Source organism: Aethalodelphis obliquidens, unplaced genomic scaffold (genome assembly GCF_003676395.1).
Source record: "Aethalodelphis obliquidens isolate GAN/ISIS:26980383/991018 unplaced genomic scaffold, ASM367639v1 scaffold36, whole genome shotgun sequence".
NCBI classification, from domain to species: domain Eukaryota; kingdom Metazoa; phylum Chordata; class Mammalia; order Artiodactyla; family Delphinidae; genus Aethalodelphis; species Aethalodelphis obliquidens.
The window spans coordinates 3916433-3936396 of record NW_020837980.1 but is presented as its reverse complement, the minus strand read 5'-3'; the positions used below and the strand labels follow the sequence as shown (position 1 = coordinate 3936396).

At 36.6% G+C, this 19964-nt stretch overlaps 1 protein-coding gene across 1 annotated transcript in view; it reads right to left on the bottom strand.

Moving 5' to 3' along the window:
• Positions 1-4377: 4377 nt before the first annotated feature.
• The window catches only part of OVCH1 (ovochymase 1), a 48964-nt gene continuing 33377 nt past the window's right edge, over positions 4378-19964 (bottom strand). The window contains exons 16-22 of the mRNA XM_027129226.1: positions 18608-18764; positions 18194-18289; positions 15346-15570; positions 7572-7697; positions 5994-6129; positions 4888-5027; positions 4378-4472 (exon numbers count right to left, since the gene is read on the bottom strand). Coding sequence (XP_026985027.1) covers positions 4378-4472; positions 4888-5027; positions 5994-6129; positions 7572-7697; positions 15346-15570; positions 18194-18289; positions 18608-18764 — 975 coding nt within the window. The remainder of the gene's footprint in view (positions 4473-4887; positions 5028-5993; positions 6130-7571; positions 7698-15345; positions 15571-18193; positions 18290-18607; positions 18765-19964) is intronic.

Below are 19964 nucleotides of genomic sequence, written 5' to 3'. Positions count from 1 at the left end.
CAGACCAGAGCTCGAACCTGTGTCCCCTGCATTGGCAGGCAGATTCTTAACCACTGCTCCGCCAGGGAAATCCCTCATCTTTTGTTCTTTATAGTTTTCTTTAAGATAAGAATGTTTAACCATTCTCTGGAGAAAATTTGGAGAATTTAAAAAATAATTACTTATAATCTTGCAATCTAGAAATATCCACTTAAACATATTGGTGTGTTTCCCCTTAGATCTTTACTTCAGTCATATATAGCACTTTTTTAAAAAAATTAAAATATACTGTGTAATTTTTTCATTCCAATCTTCTCACTTAATATTGTTAACACAAGTTCATGTGCCCGACGCACGGTGAGGCCAAACAAACTGAAACGTCGGAGTTTGAAGCAGAGAAAGGTTTACTGCAAGGCCATGCAAGACTCATGCCCTAAAAAGTCTCAAGCTCCCTGAAGGGTTTAGGGAAAGCATTTTTAAAAGCCAGGTTGGTGGGGTGGGGGTGGGGTGTCGCAGGGTATGTGATCAGATTGCGCACAATTCTCTGATTGCCTGATGATAAGGGAACAGGGTGATGTCACAGGGGTTAACTTTATCAGTCCTTAGGCTCCAGGAGGCCTGGGGCTCTGTGCTTATGGTCATCAAGTAGTTAACATCTTCCATTTAGTGGGGTGGGGGGGAGGGAGTGTTGGTGGTCCACATCTAAAACAACTCAGGAAATTTGCAGAATATGGGGGGGAAGGCCTGTCCTGGGAAGGCCCTATAGGATCCTGCTCAGTTACAATATTACATGTAAGAGTTTTCTGTCTTCTAAAAAAGTTAGCTGAAAATATTTTATTTAGTGGTGGCAAAATATTTTATCCTATGGATTTACTATACTTTTCTTAACCAATTTCCTATTTAGATCCTTTTTTTTTTTTTGGCCATTATCATAAATAACACCAGCTGAATGAATATCTTACACATAAATGTAAAGCATATTTTTTATAAATATGGGTAAAAATAGAAATGCTGAATAAAAGGTTATAGATTTATAGCTTTCGAAAAACATTTCTATATCTTCCTCCAGAAAGCATACGACATATTATACCTAAACAACAACCTGAAAATGTCTGTTACACTGCATTTTGTTTACTAAGTATAATCATTCTTCAAATCTTTTTTGTCAGTTAAGTAGGTAAAAATTTTTTTCATTTCCGTTTTAAAGAGGCTAAGTATTTTTTCTCACATGTATTTATTTATCTATGAATTGCTCATTCAGATCACTTGCCCATTTTTATATTAAGGTATATCTGGGAAAATAATAATTCTGAATTGTGTTTTAAAATTAATTGATTAAACTCTTATTGTACTATTTAAAAATTGTTTTATGTTAGGGATCCTCTTAATTCTAAAAGAATATAGCTGTGCTTTACAATTGTTGAGTCAGGGTTTATTATCATAAGGTTGATGATTCAAATCTGCTCCCTGTGACAAACTATTTCTAAGTTTAACTGTTCATACACGGTATTTTCTGAAACAAACATTCTAACAAAAGCAGTTATAACACACATAGTTTCAAGTCAACAATTCTAGAACTGTTAAGCTTTTCACTGTTGTAGGAAAACTGCCCTTTTTAGTAAACAGATGGCCAGAGGATCACTTCATTGTGACAAGAGACAAAATAAGGAGAGATTTAATTTAGATTGTATAGTAACTGATATGCAAATATTCATTAACCTTTCTTATCTATCAAAAGAGGTTAAGGGTTAATCCAGTGCTTTTTGTTTTCAAAATCACTTGGGTCAATAGTTTGTAATTCTTTTGGAACATGAACAAAAGACTCAAAAGCCTTGGGAACTCTGGTTTTAACTGAAATTTACTCAAGGCTGAGTCAAAGATATTTGGGCCTGTAAATTAATTTTATTTTACAGATGTGGGCTTTTCTAATACTGATTTGTAAACATTCCCTATATTAATTACCTTAAGCCTTTCTCAGAGTTGTTGAAAATCTTCAGTTTGTTATTTGCTTTTTAATTTTGTTTCTGTTGAAGAAAAGTTTTTAGTTATAAAGGAGGCTATTGATAATTTCCTATTTTCTTCGATTGCTTTTACACGAGAAGATCCTTCTCCATCCATAACTAATTGCTTATTTTTTAAACCTTTAGTGGCTTAAGAAAAATGCCTAACTCTTTAATCAACTGTTCTATGAGGTGAGAGAGAATATAATTTATATTTTCCTCCCTGATTTGTAATGCCAAATTTATCACATATAAATGCCTTATAGTTTCTTGTGCCCCTTCTGGTCTATTTATTTCTAGTCATGTGTGTCTATTCTTGTACCAGTACTACCCTGTTTTAATTATCATTATTTTAAAGTATGTTTTAATACTGATAATTCACCTCATCATCTGGCCATTTTTTCCCCAAAAACATTTTCAGCTAGTTCTGTTTATTTTAAGGATAAACTTTAGAGTTATTATCAATTTCCCCCTCACTCTCCAAAAACAATTCCCATTGGGATTTTGCTAGATTTTGCTATATTTATAAATTAATTTGGGGTGAATTAATGTTAATTTTGTCTTCCAGTTTTAGAACATGGTCTTTTCTCTATTCAGATCTATGTGGGTGGGTGTGTAAATTTCACATTTGCACAATAAAACTCACATTTCATTTTAAGGTTATTCCTAGTTACATGGTTTTTGTTGCTAATTATGACTGAAGTGATTTTTCCATTATATCTTTTAACTAATTTTTACTGGGATGGTTTTAAGGGTATGATTATTGTATCATTAATTTATATCTATTTTTTCCTGATTTGACCTAGTTTTAAGATAGATAATACATTTTCAATATTAAACTATTCGTGCATTCTTGGGATATAGCATAGTCGGTTATGTTAAAAATATTCATTCAATAACCTATTGACCTCAAAAATTGAGTTAACTCCTATAGGCTTATGAGTCTTATGTGCAAAAATTGAAATAGTCATAAAATTTTTGTGGAAGAAGATAGGAAATATTACATGTTTTGTGAACTAATTCTAAGTAAAGAACAAATTCTAAGTAAAGAACAACAGATATATAGTTCATTAATTCTATAAATTATAACTGATATAACTAATGTACTGTTTTCCATTTTTCTTCATTTCTTTGTTCTTCCAAACTGTGTGTTCTCCAACACCCCATTGATGGAGAGGCAATAGGGAAACAACAGTCTAATCTTTTCTTCTAAGCACCACAATTTTAAGAATATGAATTAAAATGTATAATTCTAATTCAAACACAGCAGTAACTTGGTTTCTTTTATATTGGTTAACATGCATTCTCTCATTTAATTCTCAAATTAATCTCATGAAGCAGTACAAGTAACAGGTATTCTGTAAGGCAAGAAGCATAGATAATTTCCAAGGATACTGGGCCTAGATGCTATAGTCTCCCCACAAGAAGCTAAGCCCTTATTGATGTTATGTTGACTCAGGAACCAGGAAAGCTCCATGTTTACTAACATTCCCTTAAGTAGAAACACAAAGATTGTTAATACACCTGCTTCTGGGATGGTAATGTAAGCTCGAAGAATAAAAGGACAGTGGGTTAGCAATTGGCTATTTTATCAACTCTGGCAGGGCTCTACCTACATGGAGAGTGACACTGGCATCTGGGTCCTTTCTAAAGAGTCAAAGGCCAGGAAAATGCCACACATCCTCTCCCTCTGGGAGTCACCTTGTTACCTTAGGCATCTGTATCTCTGACTTAAGCAAATTGAGAATTTTCTCTCACTGTTGTGGCCTCTCCCGTTGCGGAGCACAGGCTCCGGATGCGCAGTCTCAGCGGCCATGGCTCACAGGCCTAGCTGCTCAGCGGCATGTGGGATCTTTCCAGACCAGAGCACAAACCCGTGTCCCCTGCATCGGCAGGCGGACTCTCAACCACTGCGCCACCAGGGAAGCCCTAAATTGGGAATTTTTAATGCCCATGTATCTGTGTGTGCTAGTGATGGCAGAGTGTCTCTTCTTTTAAATCACACAAAAAGTTACAGGTAGATTATCTTCATGTCACAAATGAGGACAGTGATTCTTAGAAAGCTTTGGGAAAATTCCCAAAGTCACTGAATTACTATGTGGTAGAACTGTGATCTACTGGACGCAGGACCGTCAGATTCCAGAACTCTAGGCTGCTATATCCGGGTATATTGGGTAACATCAGTCAGCCAGCCCAAACCCTATTTCCATTTCCCTTTTCTCTAGTCATCTCCCAGTTAGGTATGGCCATGTGACAAATCTGGCCAAAGTGACTTAAATTTGCTACAGGATTCCTGGAAACGTATTTGCTTTCTCCTTGGTGATAATCCTTCCCTGTGCCCCTTCTTCCTTTTTCCTCCAGTGTAATGGTGACAACTGAGATGGCCATTATGGAACCATTAGGAAAAGGCCAAGAGAATTGCAGTAATGCCATTCTTCACAGAGTTGAACTGTTGAGCTGGTGGTGCATCTGCATCCCTCTGGATTTCTCTTTCTTTCAGAATTATAAATTTAAGTCACTGTAATCAGGTTTTCGGTTACTATCTAATTGACAAACCCATTTAATGCCTTTCCTGTGAACATTATTTTGCCTGATTAATATTATATTCTCAATTTTCTTGTGTTACATTTGTCTAAGACTGTTTATCCTTTATTTTTAGTATTTCTGGGCAAGTGTAATCTAGGTATGACCCAAGTAAACAGCATATAGTTGGGTTTCCTTTTTAACTTAATCAGAGAGTGTTACGTTAATTTCAATTACAATAAAAAATAGTAACAGTAAGGCTATTTCAATATCACATAAGAGACTAATTTATGTCATCTCTAATTCACACATTGAATATAAAACACTCTAAGAATATTTTGTGAAAGAAAATCAATAGCATAGTTCTTCACAGGAAATTAGTTACCTATTAATTTTTTGCCTGATCCAAATCCTTCGTAAACCAACAGGTGACCCTGACAGGCCAAGGGCATTGGTTGCATCTGGAAGTTGACAATATCAAGGCGAATGATGTGATTTGAAGGGGCCAATAATCTCCAGTGGCAGCTGTAGCACAGATGAAAGAAAGTCAGAAATGACTTCTAAATAGCATATGTTGTTGTTTACTTTGTTCATAATTCAATGCATCACTCAGTGAGTCACTGTTATTGACTCTACCTGCTTCTTCTGTGCTTAAGGTGAAAAAAAGATTTAAACAATTAAAAATATTTTCTAATACTGAATTTGTCAAAAGTTCACCCGTTATGGTGAATGGTTGATCAATAACTTGTATTTTATAAATTCTGATTGGCAGCCTATAACAGTTAAAGAAGTATTCTTGTCCCAAACTTCCCCAAATCACATAAATTTACTTAGGATTGATACTATATGAATCTGCAATTTTTTTGTTTCTCATTTTAAATTTATTCTAATGTTTAATTCAGGGAAGGTTCTCTTTCCACTGTGGCATTTTTTTTTTTTTTTTTTTTTTTGCGGTACGCAGACCTCTCACCACTGCGGCCTCTCCCGCTGCAGAGCACAGGCTCCAGATGCGCAGGCCCAGCGGCCATGGCCCACAGGTCCAGCCACTCCACGGCACGTGGGATCCTCCCGGACTGGGGCACAAACCCGTGTCCCCTGCATCGGCAGGCGGACTCTCAACCACTGCACCACCAGGGAAGCCCCCTCCACTGTGGCATTTTAAGAACCATTTATTGAGTACCTACTATGTGCAAGAAGCTTTTAGGTACATTATTTCAATCTCCAAAACTCTTTGATAGAGATTTGACTTTCCACTTTACCTAATAAATAGTCTCTTTTGTTAGGAAAGTACAATTTATCAACAGTATTTATTAATGTAATCTTACATTCAGTTATCATATATTGAAGGCCTCAAATAAGGGATTATCTCAAAGTCTATTCTTTAAGGGAAGGAAGTGGAAAATAATGCCTTAAGCAAATAACAAATGTCCCTGCTTGTCAAGGGATCATCCATGAACTTCTTCCATTGTAGTATAAACATTCTTTCCTCACCTCATAGTGGTTCTGTGAAAATATCTTGGGATTTGTATGATTCCTGTTGGTTTGGTAAGAATAACATCGTCACAAGTGGTCACATGCTCTTGGTTTGAACTCTGAAGAAATTTGGTAGTTTTACTGCTCTTTGGACCTAAAAATAAAGAAGAAAAGGGATTGAGGTAAAACTAATTTTAAAGAGGCTTGTTATATGCCTTTTCAGCTCAGAGCTATCAGCTTTCCTCCCTGTTTTAGAAAAAAGTTAACAGGAGGTAGTTAGTTTCACTAAAAATTTTCTATCTGCAACATTCAAAAGATACAGAAAACCAGCACCTCTCTCAAATTATCTTTGGCACAGCCTAGGGTCTATGGAAGATAAAGTGTGATAACTATAGAAAATGCAGGTTCCCTGCACAATTCCATCTAAAAGCAATATTCATTTTGAAAAAATTTTTTATTGAAGTATAATTGATTTACAATGTTGTGTTAATTTCTGGTGTACAGCAAAGTGATTCAGTTTTACATATATAAATACATATATATATATATATATACACATATATATATACACACACATATATTCTTTTTCATATTCTTTTCCATTATGTTTTATTACAGGACATTGAATATAGTTCCCTGTGCTATACAGTTCCCTCTTGTTTATCTGTTTTATATATAGTAGTTTGTATCTGTTAATCCCAAACTCCTAATTTATCCCTCCCCTCTCCCCTCTCCCCTTTGGTAACCACAAGTTTCTTTTCAATGTCTGTGAGTCTGTATCAGTTTTGTAAATAAGTTCATTTGTATCATATTTTAGATTCTACTATATATATATATATATATATATATGTGAATATATATATGTGATATCATTTGATATTTGTTAAAAGCAATATTCATAACATAGTTCTTTAGGAAAAAACTTTCCTATGATATACATGCTTTTCTTTATTACTCACTTAACATTTTTCCAATTGTCTCTCTGCAATGCTTTTGAGTGCCAAAGAGAGAACCTAGCTCTTGGTTACCTACGTTCATCAAGAGTCAGAAACCTCACTAATGACATGTTTGAAAATGCAGTCTGAAAACTCTGAATTGCATGAGTTTACATTTATAATGCTAGCATCTACTATTTGTTTAGTTTGTTTTCACAACTCATTCTAACCTTTTATTATTATAATATCACTATAAAGAAAACTCTAATACAGAGATAATAAATTGTCCAGAGCTAATCAGCCAGCTAAGATTTAGAACTCAAATCTTTCAATCCACAAGAATTATGGCTACAGAAAAGGATCAGTGTGGTGTAAAATCACAATCACAATAAAAAATGCTATCTTGCAATCAATATATCTTAGCCATGTTCAGAAATCACAATTCTGAATGATTTACAAGTCAATCAGCTTATTTACTGAGTAGTTTTTCCTCTTGGACCAGACCAATCTCAGATCACTTAAATAGATTTTCCCTTCAAACATAAGCTCGTTCCCCACAGAGACAATTTTTCTTACAAAACAATGTGTAAGTTTTGAAATATTCCTAAAAACAAAAACATTGATTTTTAACTTTATAAGTTTACTAAATGACCAAACATACCTTGGACTCTAAAGACAATATAATTTATGCCAAAAGCACCTTGCACACGGGAATGAAATGTCACCCTCACCAGTGGTCCAGAGCTCATGAAAATCATTGGGTAAAGCCTTCTCCCACATAATTCACCTAGGTTAAAAAAAAAAAAATCAAATTTGATAAAAAAAAAAAAAAGAACATTTGCTTTTTTAACAGTTCTCTAATTTAGGTGTAGCAATTACTTAAACTCCACTCTGCCAAAGGAGGAGCAGGGTTCCAGAACTCAGATGACTCACCCAAAGTCACAGACTGATGGTGGGGAGTCAGGATTGGAAGCCACGTTCAAAAATTCAATACCTATTACAGTCGACTATGTCACACTGCTCCCTTGAAGGACAATAGGTAGCAAATTATTTTATCTTTAAAATAAGTCTGATGTGCCATTTTTCTCCTAGAAAAGTAACCTATTTATTAAAAATATATCACTGTGAAAATCCATGATGGTAAACTTTTTCTACCTGAAAATTTATTCTTTCCCTACATCCAATCTTCTTTTGATCACTTTACTTTAAGAACCTAAGTCAAAGACAGAACATAAAATTATAACCATAATTCTAAAATGATTCAGAGGGCTGATTAAAAAGGTATAGAAAGAATCCTTGATTTTCTTAGATTCAAAGTCAATTACTATTAAGAATAACTCAATATCATTCTGTAACATTTATTTAAATGTCACCTGCTCAGAAAGACTTTTGCCAGTTATACTGCATATAACTCTATGGCACCTGCATCCCAGATGCTTCTTCTCTCCCTTCCCACGCCATTTCCCCCCAGCCCTTCTGTCTAACATATTATATATTTTATTGTAATATGTGTCCTCCCCAAACTAGAATATAAGGTTGGTAAGGGTGGGGATATTTTTTGTCCATTTTGTTCACTACTGGATGCCCACAACCGAGAAGGGTCAGTCCCTGGCCCACAGTAGGTGTTCCATATATATTTTTAGGGAGGAAAGAAGGGAGAAGATTATATACAAGAAGAAAAAAACATTAGTTGGCATAACATCTTAGGATAAATGATGTTGAAATACTATTTGAAGAATGAGCAAATATTTATTTATAGCAAGAAGAGATGAACGCAGCTCTTGAATGGTTTCTGGCTCCCGCAGGGAAAAACATAGCATTTTACAGTGTACTAGAATACTACCTGACTTGAGTAAGAGGTAATGTTTCTATCATAGTCCTACAGTTCCACTAGCTATCATCTGAAGGAGAGAACAACTCCAGAAGTTTCAAGCTGAGAATTTCAAATCAAAGAAATGCTACATTGAAAAATTATAGGGGTTCCCCAGGTAATCCACAACAAAGTCAAACATGGTTTTCAGTAGAACAATGATAAAGGCAAGTTTTCCCAGAAATCATTTACTTCTATATGAGAATCTGGTATATGATAAAGATAGCTATAAATTAGAGAGAAAATAATTTTTTTAAAAAAAGAAAGCAGGCATAAGGCCATTTTACCATATGAGAAAATATATTTCAGCAGGATTAAGCTTTTTTTAATTAAAAAATTTCTGACCTCGGATTGAGAAATTAATTTTTAAAAATAAAAGCAAAGAGATAAAACAAAGATCAAAGATACATATGACTGTATTTAAACCAATAAATTTAAAAATATTTACATCAACATATAAATATACAAAATTTAAAGGCAAATGACAACCTTATGAATAAGTACTTGTAACTTATGACAAAGGAAAAAGTATTTTTATATATATATAATATATATACATATATATAGCTCTTATAAACCAATAAGATCAATACTCAAATTTAAAAATAGATGGTAATGACAACAAATTTAAAAATACAAATAGCTAATCAACACATGAAAAAAATTTATCCTCATTAATGATTTTTTTAAAAGTACAAATGCTTATTAAATTGATAATATCAGGTTATGGGCATGGTGAAAGAGGCTCTTATGCATTGCTAATGGCAGTGAAAAATGATTTAGTCTTTCTTTTTTTTTTTTAAACAAGTATTTAATATATTTATTATTTTTTTTTAATTTTATTTATTTGTGGCCGTGTTGGGTCTTCGTTGCTGCACGCGAGCTTTCTTTAGTTGCAGCGAGTGGGGGCTACTCTTCATTGTGGTGCGTGGGCTTCTCATTGCAGTGGCTTCTCTTGTTGTGGAGCATGGGCTCTAGGTTCATGGGCTTCAGTAGTTGCAGCATGCGGGCGCAGTAGTTGTGGCACGCAGGCTCAGTAGTTGTGGTGCGCAGGCTCAGTAGTTGTGGTGCACAGGCTTAGTTGCTCCATGGCATGTGGGATCTTCCTGGACCAGGGCTTGAACCCATGTCCCCTGCATTGGCAGGCGGATTCTTAACCATTGTGCCACCAGGGAAGTCCCTGATTTAGTCTTTCTGAAGAATAATTTAGCAGTATGTATTCATGCAAAAAAAAAAAAAATGTTCTGAGTCTCTCTTATCCCAAGTTGGGGAGACATAGTAGGGAAAAATAAATAGCCAGATCCCTGTTCTCATGAAGCTTTCGTGTGAGTCAGATAAGTGAAGAAGACGATTTCAAATAGAAACCACTGTTACAAATGAAATAACCAACAGAGTATGATAGAAAACGACTGTGGGAGGTGAAGGATGATGCTACTTAAGACTAAGAAGGCCTATTTAAGGAGGTGACCTTTCAATCAGTCACTCATTTATTAAATGCCTTCATTTCGTCCAGCAACGTTCTAAGGACTGGGGATTCCTGAAGTGAAGAGATGAGTTTCAGTCCTCGAGAAGCTCATATCAATAGGGAAGACACTGACATAAAAACATGAAACAACCTCATAGGTTAGAAGACAATAATGCCAAGAGAAGGGCCACTAAGAAGTACAGAGGTGGGAGTGATGAAATTCACATCAATCAGGTAGGCCTCATTAAGAAGGCACATTCTATGTGGAGAAAAGGGAACCCTTGAACACTGTTGGTGGGAATGTAAATTGGTGCAGCCACTGTGGAAAACAGTATGACTGTTTCTCAAAAAGCTAAAAATAGAACTACGATATGACCCAGTAATTCCACTCCTGAGTATATATCCAAAAAAATCAAAAACACCAGTTCAAAAAGACACATGCACCCCAAAGTTCATAACAGCATTATTTACACTTGCCAAGATATGGAAGCAACCTAAGTATGAATGGATAAAGAAGATATGATATATATACACAATGGAATACTACTCAGCCATAAAAAAGAACAAAATGTTGCCACTTGCAGCAACATGGATGGACTTGTAGGGCATTATGCTAAGTGAAATAAGTCAGACAGAAAAAGACAAATACTGTAGGATATCACTTACATGTGGAATCTAAAAAATACAACTAGTCGGGGGGCGGAGTCAAGATGGCTGCATGGGAGGACATTGAGTTTGCATCTCCCCAAAACTAGGGCACCTTCTGGATGCTGGTGGGGGACTTTGACACCCAAGGAGATGGGAGAAACCCTCAAGCAACCAGGTAGGACGTGGGGAGAGTGAGAGGGGAGGAGAGGTGGAGACTGGACAGGACTGGTGCCCCTGAGGGGTGGCTGGGAGAGGGGAGGGGTTCCTTCGCCTGGAGAGACCCTTAGGGGCTCGAGGATCATGGGGGAGTGTGCCTAGCATTTCTCCTGCCCAACTGGGCTGCCGTAAGCCGGCTGGGCTCCCAGACTGGGTCCGCTGCCCTCTGAGCCCCGCTCTGAGCTGTGTGGGACCTAGGACTTGTTGCACAAGTCCTCAACAAAATACTAGCAAACAGAATCCAACAACACATTAAAAGGATCATACACCATGAACAAGTGGGATTTATCCCAGGAATGCAAAGATTCTTCAATATATGCAAATCAATCAATGTGATACACCATATTAACAAATTGAAGGGGAAAAAACATATGCTTATCTCAATAGATGCAGAAAAAGCTTTTGACAAAATTCAACATTCAATTATGATAAAAACTCTCCCAAAAATGGGCATAGAGGGAACCTACCTCAACATAATATAGGCCATATATGACAAACCCACAGCAAACATCATTCTCAATGGTGAAAAACTGAAAGCATTTCCACTACGATCAGGAATAAGACAAGGATATACACTCTTGCCACTCTTATTCAACATAGTTTTGGAAGTCCTAGCCATGGCAATCAGAGAAGAAATAAAAGGAATACAAATCAGAAAAGAAGGAGTAAAACTGTCACTGTTTGCAGATGACATGATACTATACATAGAAAATCCTAAAGATGCCACCAGAAAACTACTAGAACTAATCAATGAATTTGGTAAGGTTGCAGGATACAAAATTAATTCACAGAAATCTCTTGCATTCCTATACACTAACAATGAAAACCCAGAAAGAGAAATTAAGGAAACAATCCCATTTATCATCACAACAAAATGAATAAAATACCTAGGAATAAACCTACCTAAGGAGGTGAATGACTTGTACTCAGAAAACTATACAACACTGATGAAAGAAATCAAAGATGACATAAACAGGTGGAGAAATATATTATGCTCCTGGACTGGAAGAATCAATATTGTAAAAATGTCTATACTACCCAAAGCAGTCTACAGAGTCAATGCAATCCCTATCAAATTACCAATGGCATTCTTTACAGAATTAGAACAAAAAATGTTACAATTTGTATAGAAACACAAAAGACCCCGAATAGCCAAAGCAATCTTGAGAAAGAAAAATGGAGCTGGAGGAATCAGGCTCCCAGACTTCAGATTATACTACAGAGCTACAGTAATCAAGACAGTATGGTACTGGCACAAAAGCAGAAATATAGATCAATGGTACAGGATAGATAGCCCAGAGATAAACCCACGCATATATGGTCACCTAATTTATTTCAAGGGGGGCAAGAACATACAATGGAGAAAAGACAGCCTCTTCAATAAGTGGTGCTGGGAAAACTGGACAGCTACATGTAAAAGAATGAAATTAGAACATTCCCTAACACCATACACAAAAATAAACTCAAAATTGATTAAAGACCTAAATGTAAGACCGAATACTATAAAACTCTTAGAGGAAAATATAGGAAAAACACACTTTGACATAAACCACAGCAAGATCTTTTTTGACCCACCTCCTAGAGTAATGAAAATAAAAACAAAAATAAATAAATGGGACCTAATGAAACTTAAAAGCTTTTGCACAGCAAAGGAAACCATAAAAAAGATGAAAAGATAACCCTCAGAATAGGAGAAAATATTTGCAAACAAAGCAACGGACAAAGGATTAATCTCCAAAATATTCTAACAGCTCATGGAGTGCAATATCAAAAAAACAAAGATCCCAATTAAAAAAATAGGCGGAAAACCTAAATAGACATTTCACCAAAGAAGACGTACAGATGGCCCAGAGGCACATGAAAAGATGCTCAACATCACTAATTATTAGAGAAATGAAAATCAAAACTACAATGAGGTATCACTTCACACTGGTCAGAATGGCCATCATCAAAAAAGTCTACAAACAATAAATCCTGGAGAGGGTGTGGAGAAAAGGGAACCCTCTTGCACTGTTGGTGGGAATGTAAATTGATACATCCACTGTGGAGAACAGTATGGAGTTTCCTTGAAAAACTAAAAATAGAACTACCATATGACCCAGCAATCCCACTACTGGGCATATACCCTGAGAAAACCATAATTCAAAAGGACACATGTACCCCAGTGTTCACTGCAGCACTATTTACAATAGCCAGGACATGGAAACAACCTAATGTCCAACCACAGATGAATGGATAAAGAAGATGTGGTGAATATATACGATGGAATATTACTCAGCCACAAAAAGGAACAAAACTGGGTCATTTGTAGAGATGTGGATGGACCTAGAGTCTGTCCTACAGAATGAAGTAAGCCAGAATGCGAAAAACAAATATCATATATTAATTCATATATGTGGAACCTAGATAAATGGTACAGATGAACCTATTTGCAGGGCAGGAATAGAGACGTAGATGTAGAGAAGAGACATGTGGACACAGGTGGGGAAGGGGAGGGTGGGATGAATTGGGAGATTAAGTTTGACATAAATACACCGCCATGTGTAAAATAGATAGCTAGAGGGAACCTAGGGAGCTCAGCTCAGTGCTCTGTGATGACCTAGATGGGTGGGATGTGGGGGAAGGGCGCTCCAAGAGGGAGGGGATATGGGTACACATATAGCTGATTCACTTCACTGTACCGCAGAAACTAACACAGCATTGTAAAGCAGTTATACTCAAAAAAAAAAAAAAAAAAGAACTAGTGAATATAACAAAAAGAAGCTGACTCCAATATAGAGAACAAATTAGTGGTTACCAGTGGGGAGGGTGTCAATATAGAGATGGGGGAGTGGGAGGCACAAACCATTGGGTGTAAGATAGGCTCAAGGATGTGCTGTAGAACACAGGGAATAGAGCCAGTATTTTGTTTCAGCTATACAAATGTAAATGCAAAGTAACCTTTAAAATTATAATAAAAAATGTCAAAGCAAAAAAAAAAAAAAAAAAGAAGGCACATTCTAGTCAAGACTTGACTAGATGCATGAGGAAGAGGTCTTTGAATAGCTGGGAGAGGTGGTGATGGACAAGGGCCCTGAGGGGACAGCATGATGAGCTAAGGGAGAGCGAGGCAAAAGGTCATACTAGGGAGTCTGGATTTCACTGCAGCTACAAGGAGCATTTTACTCAGGGTGGATGGGGAAGGTAATCTGATCATAGGGGAAAAATGTGCAATGGGGGATAGGCAGTTAATCGTTTTCTCTGCAGTCTAAATGAGATAGTATTTCTAAAGAAAAATCTTTTAAATAAATGTTTGAGCCTTCTAAGTCAATAATTCAATCTCTCAGAATTTATCCTGAGAAAATCTCAACCTCAAAGCAATTCCCTGGCCTCCGTATACTCCTGAATCAAGCACGTGCACTTGTGTGTGAATCACACACACTCAGAGTAACATACCTAAACTTTTCTTTCCAGGTATCCCCATCAACCAAATTATTTCCAACACCTTCCCACCTCCCCCTTTACTGACACCCAAAAAGCCTGTGTTACACCTATACAAAGAACAGGTGGCAGGCTTCCCTGGTGGCGCAGTGGTTGAGAGTCCGCCTGCCGATGCAGGGGACACGGGTTCGTGCCCCGGTCCGGGAAGATCCCACATGCCGCAGAGCGACTGGGCCCGTGAGCCATGGCCGCTGAGCCTGCGCGTCTGAAGCCTGTGTTCCGCAACGGGAGAGGCCACAACAGTGAGAGGCCCGCGAACCGCAAAAAAAAAAAGAACAGGTGGCAAGTTTGCTGAACAAAACCAGGTTTGCCTGTACAGGAAATTAGATGACAGTTGGCATGTTATTAGCAAATCTTTTTAATGCTACCATTTTAAAAGACTTTAATGTATTTTGCTTTATTTGAAAATTCAGCACCTTACCCCCTGCATGATTTTTAATTATCTTAACCCCTCCTCTGTCTTACACACATTTCTGGCATTCTGGCATGGTTCTGCTATGTTTGAAGAAGTTGGGTTCTCCCGTATTTTTTTTTTTTTCCGAATACACATACATACAAACACTTCCACTCAACCTTTAGTATACCTGTTTTGTAAATTCAAATTTTGAAAATATTAAATGTGCCTAGAAAAAAAGTCACGCCTACTACATGAATCAACATTTCAGTATTATTACCAAGTCAAACTCTCCCTTTGAACATAAGCCGCCTACACAGAAAAGGCTCCCAGCACAACGTATAAATGCCCCTCAGGTTTACCTGACATCCTTCTCTCATTGTGGTTTTCTTCATAAATAGTCAGAACTGAATCGCCACACACATGAGACCCAGGGAGTGACAGATACTCAACCGTAAATTTTGCCATACTGCTTGGTGAAACTCTGAGCACCCAAGAACATTCCAGTTTTCCTCTATAATCCAGTGGATATCTTGGAGAGGAAAAAAAGCCTCTGGGCTCTTCCAGCTCCACTTCAGAGTAACAGCCTATGATTCAGAACATAGGGACACCAGGGACCAATAAATAAGACAAAGAAAAATGAGATTTTATCATAAACTTGAATAATTTAGGCTTGCAAGAAGAAAATTAAAACAATTACCATCAGTTACAAGTTCTTGGGTAAAATGATCATCCCATTTAATGTGTCCTACTTTTGTGAAATGAGGTTGTAGAAGTATAATTTAAACAATAATTACTTAAAATGACTTTTAACTGAATTTTAAAAATTTCTTAGAAAAGCCACAGTGGACTGCATTGCATCCTCTAATCCCAGCCTGTTTTCATTTTTTTCCTTCTTTGAGATGCAACTGAAGATCTGTTCCTAAAAACTTCATTGACTTCGCTGAGCACTTATGTTGCTGGGACAAATGATTACATTCATGGAGCTTGTGACTGAGATCAAGAAAAGGAACTGAATCATATAAAGTCATGAATTCCCAACCACTCACTATTTTTGGTAAATGGGGTAACAATTTCAAAAAACCATTGCTAAGATTCATTCATTCCCTTGTGTAAAAAGCAAGTGGTGGGAGTGGGTAGGTGTTAAATATGGCAGAATCCTAACACTTTTTCTCATAGAATATTCATAGAAGTAAAACAAAACAATACCCTTTTATATGTAAAACTTTGGAAGTTCTTTGGTATGCATAAGTATTTCTGAACACATACAAATGAGAAATATCTTCTCTGCATTTTAACAATGTTCATTTTCTAATAGTCTGAATGGGACAGTTCAAAGAACACACTTGATGGTCACTACACCACAACACTTACTGACCCTCATCATGGGTCATACCATCCCTATTCTAAGTGCTTAACATGCATTAACTTACTTTGGCACTCATTGAAATTATTCAGTTAAACCATCAAAATCATTAGGTTTTATGATCTTAAACCTAAGTCTGCTTTCCATCTCAACCCCAATTCCATATTTAATTTAATCTAAATATGACTCTTTGACTCTTGTTTTGACTCCTGACTCTTGTGTTGTCAGAACCTACCACCCATAACTGGTCCCTGAGTTACTCCACTTCATTCCTAGAAGATTTTAGCAGTCATTTTCTCCAACACTATTCCTACCATATATCTTGCTGATTTCAATAGCCACACAGATGATGTTTCCAGCACTGAATCTTTTCAGTCTCTCAACTTTCCTCCAATGATTTTGTCCTTCACCTGACCTCATTCACTTCTCCAAAGGGTCAGCCCCTAGAGACCTGGTCATTAGCAATAACTGTAAGCCTTGCATAAACTCAATTTCAAGAACCACCATCTCCAACCACAACCTTGTATTTTTCAGCTTACACCAATGCTCCTTCACCTTTTGAGACTTGTAATTCATCTATTCCACCACCTTTTCTTGTTCCTTAACTTTTCCTCCTTGCTTCACTACTTTCCTAGCTTGAATTCCAACCATCCATCATTTTAATCTCTTCCTCATATACACTCTCAATTCCCTTATACTCTTGTATACTTGGAAAAACCCACTGTGATTGAATCTACTCTCCACCTGGGCTGCATCTATGTGGTATGCCTCAGTGTCTCCAGAGGAAAACATACAGCCAAACTAACTGATTAGTCTCCCTCTACATTTATGATCATTCATCTCAGAGGCTTTTATGCTGCCAAACAATTCTACAACATTTTCGTATTCCATGCACTTGGTCACTTTTTTCGAGAACTGTTTACTACTTTCTCGTTTTTCCCTCAAAACCCTCAGAGCCTCTCCCACAATCCTCTGTTTCATGTGCTAAGAAAATATAAGCAATTAGAGGAGAACTGCTGTTCCCATTCCCACATGTACCCATACAACAGCAGCAGTGCCTAAATATTGTTCTTTCCATCTGGCAACTATGGATAAACTGCACTTTGCTCCTATCCAAGAGCAGCCCTTCCACCTGGACACTAGATCTCATCCACTTTCTTCTACTGAAGGTAGTCACTCTAGCAAGTCTCCCCATTCTCTCTTGCATCCTTCTCAATTTTCCTCCAACTCTTTCTAGTTGTCTATTGGGCTTGAGTGTATATGGGAGTGGATGGGGCAGAGATGGATGAAAAGGGAAAGATCCTGACCATTTGGAAACCAAGAATGATGGTATCATGGAACTTTTATCTTCTTATAAATCTATCACAGACATCTAAATCTCCAGTTCCTTTTTGCTTTTAACTAAAAATATTATTAGCAAACAGACACTGACAATTGGGGGAGAGTTAAGAGAGACACTAACACTGATACTCGTCTTGGTCATCTAATATCCAGAGTCTTTATCTAGCAAGATACCTGAAAGCCTAAGGGCCTTTGTTCATGTAGCAATAAATAGCTCAGAGGTCAGAATAATTCTATGAACTTCTCCAAAATTCAAGCACTGTTCACAGCCACAAGACTTTTTTTTTTTTTTTTTTTTTTTACCTGTAACAGCTGTATCTATGGGGTAGAAAAGATCCCTAGATAGTAACAATAACAACTCTCCTGTCTTTCAGCTTAAACTACCAACCAGAATGAAGACACAGTTTACGGTATTCCAAAGAAAATTAATGAACCCAGATGAGCAATGTTTTTTGCTAAATTCTTACTAGCTATATTAATGGCATAACATGAACATCTACTACCTGGCCCAGATGCACTGTCTCTTGAAGGTGTGGGTGGTGGCAATTGTTGTCTTGTTAAGATTTTGTTTTCTTTATTTATCTGAAGTAAAACAGGACCTGCATCTGGGGAGAACATGTTAAAAGTAAATAAAGATGAAAGCCTAAGGACAAAATGTAGTTTGTTCCAGAGCAGATTTTTTTCAAAGAGAATGCAAATCTAGGATTAAAGCAGCCTCAGGAAATGTCAGTTTTACCATAACTCTGCCTAAGGAAGAACTTATTCTTACAGAATTTTAATGTGTTTAGAAACTAAAATAAATAAAATACTATATTATGGTCTTCTCTTTCATAATGCTGATTTCCACCACTCTCACCTCTCCCAAACCCACTCGAAAAAAAAGAGGCACCTTTTTATAATATCTGAAAAATATTTACCTTTGATTCTGGATTGAATCCAGTCCAAGAAGACACTCACCCTGGCAAATACGCCTGGCTTCCTTGGCTGGGGACAGCTGGCTCCCCAGCTGACAATGCCATAGAGGACAAAGGGAGCTTTTTCATGTTTACATACTAATGGCCCACCAGAATCTCCCTGGAACACCAAGAAAACATGTTCTAAAATTGCTTTAATCAGAACTCCTGCTTTCAGTTTTGGAACAGGAATAATCAATAATTTATTCATAATATATTTCTTTAATTTCTTAAAGATTTATTTTTATGAATTTGTATACCTTAGAATACTTAGACTTAAATAAATGAAATCACAAATAAAAGAAATGAAAGAGGAGACATTACAACTGGTACCACAGAAATACAAGGGATCATAAGAGACCACTATGAACAACTATAAACCGAAAAATTGGATAAACTTAGAAGAAATAAACTCCTAGAAACATACCACCTACTAATACCAAATCAAGAGGAAAAAGAAAATCTTAACAGACCAATACAAGAAAGGAGATTGAATCAATAATCAAGAACATCCCAACAAAGAAAAGCCTAGGACCAGACGGCTTCACTAGTGAATTTTACTGAACATTTAAACAAGAATTCTTCTCAAAGTCTACCCAAAAGCTGGAGGAGGGAATACTCCAAAACTCATTTTATGAGGTCAGCATTACCCTCATACTAAAGCCAGAAAAGAACACTAGAAAAAAAGATAATTAGGCCCATATCCCTAATGAATATAGATGTAAAAACACCCCCAAAATACTAGCATACTGAATTCAACAGTATATTAAATGGATCAATCACCATAATCAAGTGGGATTTATTCCAGTGATGCAAGGGTGGTTCAACATATGCAAGTCAATAAATGTGAAAGTTAAAATCGTATCATCATCTCAATAGTACAAAAAAGCATTTGACAAAATGCAACATTCTTGCATGATTAAGAACTCTCAACAACTTGGGTGTAAATAAAACATACCTCAACATAAAAAAGGCCATATATAACAAACCCACAGGTGACACTCTACTCAACAGTGAAAGGTTGAAAGCTGTTCCTCTAAGAGTAGGAATAACACAAAGGTGCTCACCCTCACCAGGCCTATTCAATATAGTCTGAAAGTCCTAGCCAGAGCAATCAGGCAAGAAAGTCTTTTTATACAGAAAGTCTTAAAGGCTCCACCAAAAAACTGTTAGAACTTATCAATGAATACAGTAAAGTTTCAGGATATAAAATATAGAAGTCAGCTGTGTCTCTATACACCAACAAAACACACACACACATATATATAAATCCCATGTACAATAGCATCAAAAGAATAAAATACTTTGGAATAAATTTAAC